This window comes from Miscanthus floridulus, chromosome 9, assembly GCF_019320115.1.
Source record: "Miscanthus floridulus cultivar M001 chromosome 9, ASM1932011v1, whole genome shotgun sequence".
In the NCBI taxonomy this organism is placed as follows: domain Eukaryota; kingdom Viridiplantae; phylum Streptophyta; class Magnoliopsida; order Poales; family Poaceae; genus Miscanthus; species Miscanthus floridulus.
In genome coordinates, this window is record NC_089588.1 from 129,285,400 (window position 1) to 129,298,570 (window position 13,171).

The 13,171-nt window shown below is 43.5% G+C and overlaps 1 protein-coding gene across 1 annotated transcript; it reads left to right on the forward strand.

The window, feature by feature from the left end:
• Positions 1–1,510: 1,510 nt before the first annotated feature.
• LOC136482945 (disease resistance protein RGA5-like) lies at positions 1,511–6,495 on the forward strand. Its single transcript, XM_066480089.1, has 4 exons — positions 1,511–2,644; positions 3,343–5,363; positions 5,517–5,579; positions 6,188–6,495. The coding sequence occupies exons 1-2, from the start codon at positions 1,803–1,805 to the stop codon at positions 5,348–5,350; spliced, it is 2,850 nt and encodes a 949-aa protein (XP_066336186.1). The 5' UTR covers positions 1,511–1,802; the 3' UTR covers positions 5,351–5,363; positions 5,517–5,579; positions 6,188–6,495.
• The last annotated feature ends 6,676 nt before the right edge of the window (positions 6,496–13,171 follow it).

Consider the following 13,171-nt stretch of genomic DNA (forward strand, 5'->3'; position numbering starts at 1 on the left):
CTTGTTGAGAATAATCGTGGAAGTAAAGTAATCACAACTACTCAAAATGTTGATGCTGCCAAAGCATCTGGTGAGGTTTACAAGCCGAAACAACTTTCCTATGATGACTCCATGAAATTATTTTATACAAGGTTATCTAGAGCAGACCGAAAGTTCCTTGATAACCATCCAGATGACATTTGTGAGAAAATTCTAAAGAAATGTGCTGGGGCTGGTAAACCAGAATGCGAATGGTCAATGGTGTACAACTCTATTGGTTTTCATACTACAGATAACAGGGAAGCTGAAGATACTATGACAATACTTTCATTTAGCTACTATGATCTGCCTCCACATTTGAGGACATGCTTACTATATCTAAGTACATATCCATAAGATTATTTGATCCGAAAGGATTCTTTGATATGAAAGTGGAGAGCTGAAGGATTTATTGATGGGAAACAGGGAACAAGATTATTTGAGCTTGGAGAAAGATACTTCAATGATCTCATTAATAGAAGCTTGATCCAGCCAGTAGAGAATGGGTGGAATGGCAGAGTAGAAAGCTGTCGTGTTCATGATATGGTTCTTGATCGGATGCGTAAGCTTTCATCTGATGAAAACTTTATTGCTATATTAGGTGAAAATGTTGAAGGAACACTTGCACCAAACAGTGTCCGTCGGTTAGCCAACCAAAACAGAATAGCCAAGCACATTAATTCTGACACAATGGTTACTGCGATGCCAAAAGTGAGGTCATATACCGCATTCAAGTGTTTTATTGATAGCCGGGACCAGTTTTTGAGATTTAAACTTTTGCATGTGCTGGACATAGTACACTGCAGCTTTGAGAAAGGTTGCCACCTTGAGCATCTTAGTGATTTACTTCACTTGAGGTACCTTGTAATTCCGATCAAATTAATATCTCCTTATTTGTTTCTATCTTGTTACAGTTCTGTTTCCATTTTGGCATATATTATATATATACAACACTTGCTTGTCTCTACTTAATTAATTATTAGCTTTATCCGAATTTTCAGGGGGGAGACAATAATAATGCGTAAGTACTCTCTCCAACCTGTTGCAGCTCGTGCGTGTCAGCCATTCGACTGCACAGATTTTGGAAATGTGTTAGCCCACTTTCCGTCAAACAAATAACTTTGTGATTCCTGAGAGAGACATATCTGGTACAGCACCGTCGCAATTCCATTATGCGAACATCTATGCTGATGTATGAAACTACCAAACCTGTTTTAGCACATACTGATTTTCCATCATTGAATCCATTACATAACGGACGTAGATTTTTTCAGTCACTGGCTGCACCGACTCTGTTTCTGGCCACCAGTCGATACTCTGTTTTCTAGTCGATACTCTGCCTCGATGGTTGGTTCCTTCGTTTGATTTGTACATAAGTCATTTGTTTATAATCTGTCACGTGATTCTTCACTAGGAAGTAAGCACTTTGGTCACTGCACTCAGATCTAAACTGAAGGCAATAATAGAGGACAGGGGCAGAGGTCCGCGCAGGCCAGCAAGTCAAGTCGTCGGCCCCCACTCACGGCGGAGCAGCATATGTTGTGCTCATCACTCATCAGTGCCATCTCTAAAGACACCTGCAGTCTCAGCCTCTCAGATGCCAATGAGTTTTAACTCGGTAGTGTGAGCAAAGGTTGGTCTAGAGAGTGGATCGGCGAAGGTGTGAGCTCTCTACGCCCAGCCACCAGCAAGCATGCCTCGCTCCATCTAGAGCCTTGCCACCACCGCAGTAGCACTACGAAATCGCTACGCAAAGGTTTGAACCAACCAAGAGATCAAGAAGCATGAGTGTGGTGACGGGGGCGCTGGGAAGGCTCGGCCCCAAGCTTCTTCAGCTGCTCCATGGTGAGTACAAGCTCCAGAAGGGTGTGAGGAAGCAAGTGGAGTCGCTCTCCCGCGAGCTGGACAGCATCTACCCTTTCCTCCACAAGGTCTCGGATGTGCCATGGGACCGGCTAGATGATCAGGTCAAGGTCTGGGCACGCGAGGTGAGGGAGGCATCCTACGATATGGAGGATATCATCGACACCTTCCTCGTTCGCGTCGACAGCAGCAAGAACAACGCCGACTCCAGCAGCTTCAAACTTGCCATGACGAAGCTGGTTGAGCTGTTCAGCAAGGCCAAGGCTCGCCGTGATATTGCAGCAAAGATCATGGACATAACAAAGCGTCTCGAGGAGGTGGGCAACAATCGTCAGAAGTACAAACTTAATGAGATTATGTGCAAGCCACTCGCAGCAATGTCAACTATGGATCCCCGCCTTAAAGCTATGTACAAAGAAGTGACACAACTTATTGGCGTCAACAAGTCAAGCGACGAGCTCATATCCTTGCTGAATCAATCCCAACAGGATCATGATGCCTCCAATAAGAAGATGAAGATGGTTTCAGTTGTGGGAGTTGGAGGATTGGGCAAAACCACTCTTGCCAAAGCGGTGTATGACAAGCTTAAGTCGCAGTACAACTGCGGGGCATTCGTTTCAATCGGTCGGGATCATGACTTGGTAAAAGTTTTCAAAGATATTCTCTTTCAACTTGACAGTGAAAACCATAAGGACATTCACAGCACTGGGAGAGGCGTCGAGCTCCTCATTCACCAACTCCGAGAATTCCTGAAGAAAAAGAGGTAACACAGACATCCAATTGTAAATTGTATTTAGCTTATGCTTTTAACATATTGCTCCTCAGTTAGTCGATGCTACACTATGTCGTATGTTATCCTAAAAATGCTATCTCCACATCATTTATGCGAGACTACTTGAGATTGATTTTCTCCACTCCATGCCCTGAGTTCTCTTTTTTTAAGTATGCAGCTTTTAGACTACTTCACTAGCTATAAAAAAGGACAATGCATTTAGCACTTCTAAGCATCATAGTTTAATTAAGTAAATTCATAAACATGTTTAGGTGCTTAGATTTTGAAAATGTGTTCCTTCTGAAACTATAAATTATAGGAAAAACAACGTTTTAGGGTTGCCTATGTTTGCAACATGGCCATAGATGGGTAAGTTCTGTGTAATAAAGTGTCCTTAAATATGAAGTTTTCTTCAAATAGACCATTTGGTCTGTAGTTTCTATAAATATCACTACTAGAATCCTGAATTACCTTGGGTGCTAAAAAAACGCAAAGGAAAATACTAGAACCGCAAAGGAAATTAGCCTTGACCATTAACCATCGCAACTTCCGTCATGTGTTTTATTTTTACTAATGCCACCTTGTGTTTTATGTGTCATGCTGACTTCCTTTAATCTTAGCAAATTTCTTGCTTCTGCAGAAACTCTAAACTTTATTAACCAATGGTTCTTCCACTTTGGTGTGGATAGGTATTTTATTGTTATTGATGATGTATGGGAGGTACGCACCTGGGAAGCAATCGAACTAGCACTTGTTGAGAATAATCATGGAAGTAAAGTAATCACAACTACTCGAAATGTTGATGTTGCCAAAGCATCTGGTGAGGTTTACAAGCTGAAACAACTTTCCTATGATGACTCCATGAAATTATTTTATACATGGTTATATAGAGCAGACCAAAAGTTCCTTGATAACCATCCAGATGACATTTCTGAGAAAATTCTAATGAAATGTGCTGGTATACCATTAGCAATCATCACAATGGCTAGTTTGTTGGCTAGTAAACCAGAATGCGAATGGTCAATGGTCTACAACTCTATTGGTTTTCATACTACAGATAACAGGGAAGTTGAAGATACTATGACAATACTTTCATTTAGCTACTATGATCTGCCTCCACATTTGAGGACATGCTTACTATATCTAAGTACATATCCGGAAGATTATCAGATCGAAAAGGATTCTTTGATATGGAAGTGGATAGCTGAAGGATTTATTGATGGGAAACAGGGAACAAGATTATTTGAGCTTGGAGAAGGATACTTCAATGATCTCATTAATAGAAGCTTGATCCAGCCAGTGGAGGATGTGTGGAATGACAGAGTAGAAAGCTGTCGTGTTCATGATATTGTTCTTGATCTGATGCGTAAGCTTTCATCTGATGAAAACTTTATTGCTATATTAGGTGACAATGTTGAAGGAGCACCTGCACCAAGCAATGTCCATCGGTTAGCCCACCAAAACAGAATAGCCGAGCACATTAATTCTGAAACAATGGTCACTGGGATGCCAAAAGTGAGGTCATATACTGCATTCAAGTGTTTTATTGATAGCCGGGACCAGTTTTTGAGATTTAAACTTTTGCGCGTGCTAGACATAGTACACTGCAGCTTTGAGAAAGGTTGCCACCTTGAGCATCTTGGTGATTTACTTCACTTGAGGTACCTTAGGATAAGATTCAACGGTAGTTCCCCTGAGCTCCCCATACAACTAGGGAATCTAAAGTTACTGCAAACACTCGATGTGGAGGGAACATTGCCAGCAAGCATTGTGCACCTAACAGAGCTGGTCCGGCTATGTGCTAACCAAAAGGTACCGGATGGGATTGGGAAGTTGGTTTCCCTGGAGGAGCTAAGAATACTATATGGTTGCAGTGATAAGCCCAGGAGATTTTTCAAGGAGCTTGCCAGCCTGCGAGAACTGAGGGTGCTCGTGTTCGGCACTCAATGGGCGGACGAGGCCATGCAGGGAGATTTTGTGGAGTCTCTAAGCAATATGCAAAAGGTCCAGTATATAGATGTGCATGGTTCACCTTGGTTTGCGGATACAGCCATGTGGGAAGCAGCAGGCTTTGTGCTCCCACGACCTCTCCATTATTTGAGATGGCCTTTAATTAGATTTTCCAAATTGCCGTCATGCATTAATCCCACAAGTCTTCCCAACCTGTCCCACTTGGAGCTGTTTGTGATTACTATGGATGAGCAGGATCTGAAACTCCTTGCTAGGTTACCGGCGCTCTGTTATCTCAACCTGACAACAGAGTCCACGGTAACAGCAAGCAATATTAACTCCAGTGATCGCAGCTTCTTCCAGAAGTTGAGGCACTTCGTTACCAATGCAATGGTCCTGTTTGAGCAGCCCGACGAGGAGGACACTAGCGTTTCATTGCATATGTGGAATGGAGAGGATGCTATGCCCTTTGCCTCTAGAAAAAGCAATGACTCCAGAAAAGTTGTACCCTCTGGCGTGATGCCAATTCTTGAAGTGCTTGTTTTTAATCTCCCTTTGCGGGCCCTAAAAGGTAAGTACAGTGACTACTGTGGGAATATTGGCTTGGAGTACCTGCCTTCCCTTCGGGAACTCAGAGGGCTGATATTCTATGGAGACGTGCCTGCTACGGTGAGGGATGCTGCGTTGGCTGCACTGAGAGACGCATGCAACATCCATCCTAACCATCCCACGTTTGATATGCTTTGATCATATTAATCAGGTACGACGAGAATTTTGTAGTTCCGATCAAATTAATATCTCATCATTTGTTTCTATCTTGTTACAGTTCCGTCTCCATTTTAGCATATATAATATATATACAACACTTGCTTGTCTCTACTCAATTAATTATTAGCTTTATCCGAATTTTCAGGAGGAGACAATAATAATGTGTCTTGAGGAGATACGAATTTGGATCTGCATGCGTACAGTGTATGTAAGTACTCTCTCCAACCTGTTCTCCTATCCTAGCTGATGGTGTCACTGTTGCTGCTCGTGCGTGTCAGCCATTCGACTGCACAGATTTTGGAAATATGTTAGCCCACTTTTCGTCAAACAAATAACTTTGTGATTCCTGAGAGAGACATATCTGGTACAGCACCGTCGCATTTCCATTATGCGAACATCTATGCTAATGTATGAATTACCAATGATGAAACTACCAAACCTGTTTTAGCACATACTGATTTTCCATCAATTAATCCATTACATAACAGACGTAGTTTTTTTCAGTCACTGGCTGCACCGACTCTGTTTCTGGCCACCAGTCGATACTCTGTTTTCCAGTCTCCTATGTCCTATATCGATATAACATGTACTGTGCTGCCTCGATGGTTGGTTCCTTCGTTTGATTTGTACATAAGTCACTTGTTTATAATCTGTCACGTGAGAGTCTATGACACATCTATCCTTCTATGATTCTTCACTAGGAAGTAAGCACTTTGGTCATCGGATAATTAATGGTTGTAAGCACAGTATGTGCACAAAGATTAAGTAGAATTATTGATGTTTCTGATCCAAGTTTCTGCATGAACCGTGGTGCAGCTCAAATGGAGTTGGCTTCAATGCTTGTAAGACTACAACAGAGCCCATTGCCACAAGACACAACTTCACTTGACTGTGAGCCAGACGGTTTCGGCTCTTATGTTCCCCCGAGCTATTTTCTATTCGAATAAATAAAATATGCTGTATCAAAGTTTCAGTGTACTCCGCTGCTATTAGAACCTGCTGCAACATTTTTCTCCATGCTGAACTGCTGGCTTGTATTATTAGTTTAGTTTCTCGACCTTTTCTGTGGTTCGTACATTCTAATAAACATGGAACGTATTTATGTTGTGCGAAAGTTTGAGGAGGCTTTATGTGTTGCTTGCATTGCCTCACGGTGCCTTTTTGCATTGCCGCTGTCTGGTTTCCACACGACGCATTTGCCCGCTGGGATGCTGGATCCACGCATGAGAAAAGAGAACTGTGGTGAATGCCAAGGTGCAGAAAAAGGCTTAGACCTCAAGAGAGACATGATGGCTCTGGATCCAACAAACCGATGCAGACAGAACATAGGAAGAGCTCCCAATGCAGCCATGGAGCCGGCAGACCCGGTAGAGGTCGAAAACATATCATTTTTATTTAGAAATGGTAATTTCTCCGATATGGCTTAAACCTCTAGACACGGTGGTTAAAAATAGTGTAACCGCATCGGAGAAAATAGAGTGGATTAAAATTTTTAGACACAAGGTCTCTAGAGTCTAGACACGGCACGATCCAAAAATTTTAGCCGCGCCGCAGATTAATTAGCCGCGGAGACGAGACACGGAGGTGGATAACAGCCTTTCCGTTGGTATGGGTCTTCATCCCGTGGGCCTACAGTTCAGTAACAAATGTGATTGCTGGCCCATGGGCCACGTCGGCCCCCGTGGCGAGAACAGCAGGCCAATGGGTAAGTGCGATATATGCTCATTGCTCAAAAAAAAAAAGATGTGCAATATATACTAACTATATAATAAGTAGGATGCTGCTGATCATCTACAGAAGTGCACTGGAGAAGGAGTCAACCTGAAAACTTACAAGTACTGTTTTTCCAGGTGTCAGAGTGGTTATTCCTATGTCACAACTTAAATAAAAAGGGTTTGCTCAGTCTCAATTACAAAACTGGAAACACAGAGCATATCCCATATATAGTTTAAACTGGATGGAAATAGTACTTTCTGGGAAAATATGTGGTGGAAAGCAAAAATACACAAAGTCCAAACCGGTGTCAGCAAAAGACAACCCATCATCTACGTACATTCATTTGGGGTCTCATCTCTTGATCTCGAGTCTATTGAGCATTTGTTTTTTGGGCTGCTGCCAACTCTTTGTCGCCGTTTAGAATGTCAAGAACCTCCGTCATGGTGGACAGTCTGCTGGATTCTCGAAGGCCATCTCGCAAGCCTCCCTTCTATCGATCTCCTCGGTCGCAACCCGAGTCGAGGGTTCATCTCCTCCATCGTCGATGCAGGAGGGAACCGATAGGCATCTTCACCATTCTCTTCCTTAATGGTAAATCTTGGAGTCCTGACATAGAACTAGTAGCGGTACCAATCGTTGCTCCAGCGATTACGCTGAGCATAAGCAATCAAATACCTTTTCCTGGCCCTTCGAAAGTCCGCTTGGGCATAAAAGCTACAAATGGCAAACTGCTCCTACTTCGTCGGGCCTTTGACCATGATCCGCTTTAGCTAACGCTGAAGCTCATAATGCGCGCAAAAGCAATCAATATCAGCATCCGACATTGAAGGTGAGGCTTGCCCAATAGAACTTTGCCAAAGCCAAAATCCCATTTGGAGTCAACTGATGCAGTTGCACACAGAAGGCCTCCGGCACATCCTTCACAAACCTTACCCATGGCATGCACACGGCCACAATAAAGAAGTCACATAGGCATAGACTCACCCTTCGGAGCTGTAGCCCGGCCTTCGGCAAACCATCCAAGCTCAGCATACTTCTTCACATCCGCCTCAAAGGTGAGCGAAGGACCAAACTCGAAAGCCTTCGCATATTCAACCTTGCCTTAGCTAGTCTTGCTACCGCCTTTGATTAGATCCTTAGGGCTGACCTCAACATCGCTCAGAGCTCTTCCAAATGTTGAGCCCTCGCACTCGCCATCAAGGATTGCTTGAAATACAAATTCCACTCCTGAACCTTCACGTTAGAAAGCCAAGACCAAGGCCCTCGCACTTCCAACAAACGCGATGAAGGATCTCTAAAAACAAAGGCAGAAACAAAAAAGTTGGATCTTTAACTGCAGGGAATGTGACAGGGGGTGCCTCCGATCTACCACCCAAATAACTTTAAACAGTGCCCCAACTAACGGTCCAACTTCCACCATGTCACGGTCAAACTCCTGTCCATTTGTTTCAACAGTAAAACACTAAGGAAACCAACCACTTCAAAAGTGAACGCGGCACAAGTCTGACAAAAGAGAGCCCGGAGAGGGAGGTGGTAAGAGAACCCTCGGACTCGAAGGCAAGCGTCAAGATTTGAGGATCAGGCTAACCCATGTCAAACCTCACCCTCGAAGGAGGAACTGTTGGGGAGCCAAGCCTCCGGCCTAAGGGTTCGCTAACCACGGCTAACAAGCCCCATGTAGTTGCCGTGAATGCAGGAGCGCCGACGAAGGCATGACGCTCCTTCGGTGAGGACCTGCATGAGTCGAGCCATAGGCCGGCAGTGAAGGCAAGGAGAACCTTCAGTGGGGACCCATGTGAGCCGAGCGGCAAGCTAACGGTGAATGCAAGGCGGACCTTCGGCAAAGGACCTGTGCAAGCCAAAGTGACGGAGTGACAGATGAAGGCTAGGTGAGTCTTTAGTAGAGACTTCCAGGGCGAGCCTTCGTGTTGAAATCCCGAGGATCCCAAGCAGCCTCGGGAGAGACCATCTGGCTAAGCCCATCTTCATTTCTTCTAGAGACTATAGGCAACAGGTCCGTCAATTACTGGAGAAGGAAGCCCTTGCAGCGGAGGCCCATAAATCAGGCTAGACTACTTGATGGGCCTAGGGTTTTGACTCGACAAGGGCCCAATAGAGAAGGTTGTTGTGTATGTAAATATCGCTAAATCCCTCGGCGTTGGTCTACTCCATAAAAGGGGGAATATGCCAGCATATCTGTAGCAGGCAAGGGGCATTTGTGTACTTGTGAACATGTATAGCCGTACCCATTAAACGGGGGACTTGAGCCCCAAGAAAGATAGATCAGTTGGCACATCACCCAAGGAACTATTGTCTCAACAATTGTGTCGGAATGAATGAAGCCACTCGGTTGAGGACCATTGCCTTCGCTCGTGCCTTCCATTCATTTTCCTAGGACCCCTCATTCCTTCCCGCTGGGATCCCTCAATTCCAACAGGTCCTCCAAATCCTAGAGCCAGCCCTACAGTCATTTGTGAGTATAAATAGATAGCTATCCCATCTTTTTATATCAACATTTCGTAACTTTGTTTCGAATATTTCTTCCCCTAAATGATTTTAATTGAAAAACATTTTAACTACAAAGTTTTAAATCGTATCAAGCACTATAGCTATGGTATAAGATAAGTCCCCATCCGAGATTGTTTGAAAATTTCAAAAAAATTGAATATAGAAATATGTCAATTTAAAACAAATATTTGAGACTCTGAATAACTTCAAATAGAAAGCTTTTGAACAAATAGCTTGTTGATTGGATCGACTACTACAACTTTGGTACTAACCATGTGATTATTCAAGGTCGTTTGGACATTATAAATTTTGGATTTCAATATCAATGAATTTAAAACAAATATTTGGGCCTCTAAATAACTTCAATTCAAAAACTTTTCAACTACAAAGTTCAAGATTGTAGCGACAGACTTTGATATAGACCATGTCCACATCCAATGTTTTTTGAAAAGTTTTAAAATAAATTTTCAAAACCTCTGACTAACAATATTTTGGGATTCTAAATAGTTCGAACTAAAAAAACTTATATGCTATATAGTTGTAGATCGTGTGGAGGGCTATAATTTTGATATAAAGTTTGTTGTCATCAAACGTCATATGAAAAAGTTATGAATTCTATTTAGATGTAACTATTATGATGCCCACATGCGTTAATTATTAATGGCGATTTTTAGATATCCACCCTTATTAGAACGTCCGCTTTTGTTAATGTCTATTGTTAGAGACGAACTTCTTATGATGGCCGCCTCTGTTAACCGATTCATGACAGATCGAGACAAACGTCCTAAGTCGACCGCCTTTATAAATCGATGATTAACTGAGAGACGAATGTTTGCCTAGAGGCCACTAGGCGGTCCCCATATACATGTGCCTATGTTATATTAATCAAAGAGGTTGTCCGAAAATTAATTTTCTAGTAGTACGAACTATTGATATCTGATCATCATTGCTGCCTGGACTCCACTAGGCCTAGAGACACAATGCTCCCTGGAGAAGGCTTGGTATGCTGATTCGTTTGGTTTGGAACGGGGCTAATGGATTGGTTTCTATTTTGGCCTGACTTGGTTCAGTTAATACTAAAGGTTGCAGGTAATAGGGCCTTGTTTAGTTGGTGAAATTTTTTGGGAAATTGTACTGTAGCACTTTCGTTGTTATTTAGCAATTAGTGTCCAATCATAGTCTAATTAGGCTTAAAAGATTCATCTCGTGAATTTCGTCTAAACTGTGTAATTAGTTTTATTTTTTATTTATATTTAATGCTTCATGCATGCGTCCAAAGATTCGATGTGACGGGGAATCTTAAAAATTTTTGCAGAATTTTGGGAACTAAACAGGCACTAGGTTGGATTCGTTTGGGTGTACTGGAAGGCACGCTTGTTTTGGTTTGGTTTCGGGTAGGATATAATTGATGCTTTTGGGTGGTTACACAATGGTATGAGAATATGAGATTTATTTCGGTGAACCGTAAGCCACATGCTTGTCTACCCTGAGTTGGGATTTGGACTGTTTCAGCTGATGGGTTGAGCTGACACTAACATGCAAAACAGAAAAATAGTTGGTTTATTTGGGGGTCTGAATGTATAATTTGAGGTTGTTTGGTTAAATTTCTGCACTAGTGGAGTAATGGCGTGCATTGTGTCAGTTGTGCTGTGCATGCTTGAGATAGTTTTTGGTTGGCTCAGTTAGGATTTCAAGCCATTATTAGTAGCACTTCAGCAGGGGGAAACCAAAAGGACAGCCATCGACCACGCCCTGCGCCTCAGGCTCTCATCCTAGCTCTCAGTAGAACGCAATAACGGAGCAGCCTGCAGTGGAGAGGACGACGCGGTAGTGGTGGTGCCCTGTGCGGCTACCAAGTCAAGTCGCCGGCCCCCATTCACCGGCGGAGTAGGCTGGCTCTGCATCAATGATGTGTTGCATTATTATTTTTTTCCAATCCTTATTCGTCTATTTTATATTTTTACTCCTTGTCTAGAATATATACTATATTTTTTTGACCGGGAATAGCATTCACCTCAATATTGTGCACATAACTAAGATGTTATTTTGCTGAATCAAAATTTTATTTCATGGATTCTTTCATTTGTTTTCATTTCTACTAGATTGTCATATTATTCTCTTATAAACTGGAATATCATTCTCCAAAACCTACAATAGTATTTTCATGTAAAAGGAATCTTGTTCCCTAGAACTTGGATAGTTTTCTCCAGGACTGATATATTGTTGTCCTGGACTCAGAATATTTTTCTCCTAAACATGAATTATTAGTCTCCAAAATTTAGAATACTAAACTCAAATCACCCGCCTTTGAGCCTTCTGACAAGTCAGACTGTAGCACTTGGGGAGGGGTAATTGAGATTTGGGCGCACGGTAAGACACGCATGCATGCTTCTCTACCGTCGCTTGGGAATTAGTTTCAACGGATGGGCTGAACTCACGGGGTGAAAAATACCTTGGTTTATTTCGGGGTGAGAAAAGAATGGATAGTTTGAGGTGGTTTGGTTTGGTTTGGTTTTCTATACTAGTGAAGTAATGGTGTCGATTGCGCCGGTTGTACTGTGCATTTTTGAAACGGTTTTTGGTTGGTTCAGTTAGGATTTGAAGCCATTATTAGCACTTTAGGAGGGGCTTACCCAAAGGCTAAAGGCTGCTCTCTGGCTATCAACAGGAACTTAATAGATGAGTGGTACCTAGCAGAAGGAACTTAAGTTGTGGATCGGTACTAAAATTTTGTGGGCCACGAACTAAATAGGAAAAATAGAGATAGGCTAGGGTAGTCATTTCATATTCATATCTATTCACACGTAGTGGAACAGCGGTGATCGAATCCTATCCTAACCTCCCTTTGTCTGACTTGTCTGCTCTACCTTTAGGTCGAGCAGGTACAACCGGTTCTGGGACCTCTTTACATTGACAAGAAGTCTCTGCTCCCGGTCCCTGATCCTAAGGACACCATCCTTGATCAGTACCTCGCTACCGCGCTCATCCAGCTGGCCAACGCTAATGATGCTTAAACACAGCTGCGGGATGTAATATACATCTGTTAGCGTGTGGTGCTCCCCGTTCTGGCATCTGAAGATGATGGTGCCGCGCCCTCGGATTGCCACCCTTGAGCCGTCACCAAACTTCACCGTACCGGTAACATCGTCGTCGAACTCGGAGAAGGCTGCCTTGGAGCCCGTCATGTGGTTGATGGCACCAGAGTCCAGATACCACTGCTGCTCGTCGAGGTGGACTTGGGCGCACGGTTCGTCGAGGTTGACAGCCTTCAGGACCTTCCCAGGCCCTTCCACCACCGTTACCTCTCCCTTCTCATCGGCCTCAACGTCGTGCAGTGCAAGAACGTCGCCATCAGGATAGTGGCCTCATCCTCATCATCAGTTTGCGCTAGATGAGCCTCAGTCTTCTTCTCCTGCTTGCGATTTGGGCACTCCCGTGCCCAATGGCCCATCTTCCCGCAGCGCTGGTAGGCGTTGGGGTCGACCTGTTTCTTCTTCACCGAAGAAGCCTTGCCACGGCGCTCACCATCGCCACCGCGGCTGGAGGACGCTACCTTGGAGTTCCTCCGAGCAGCCC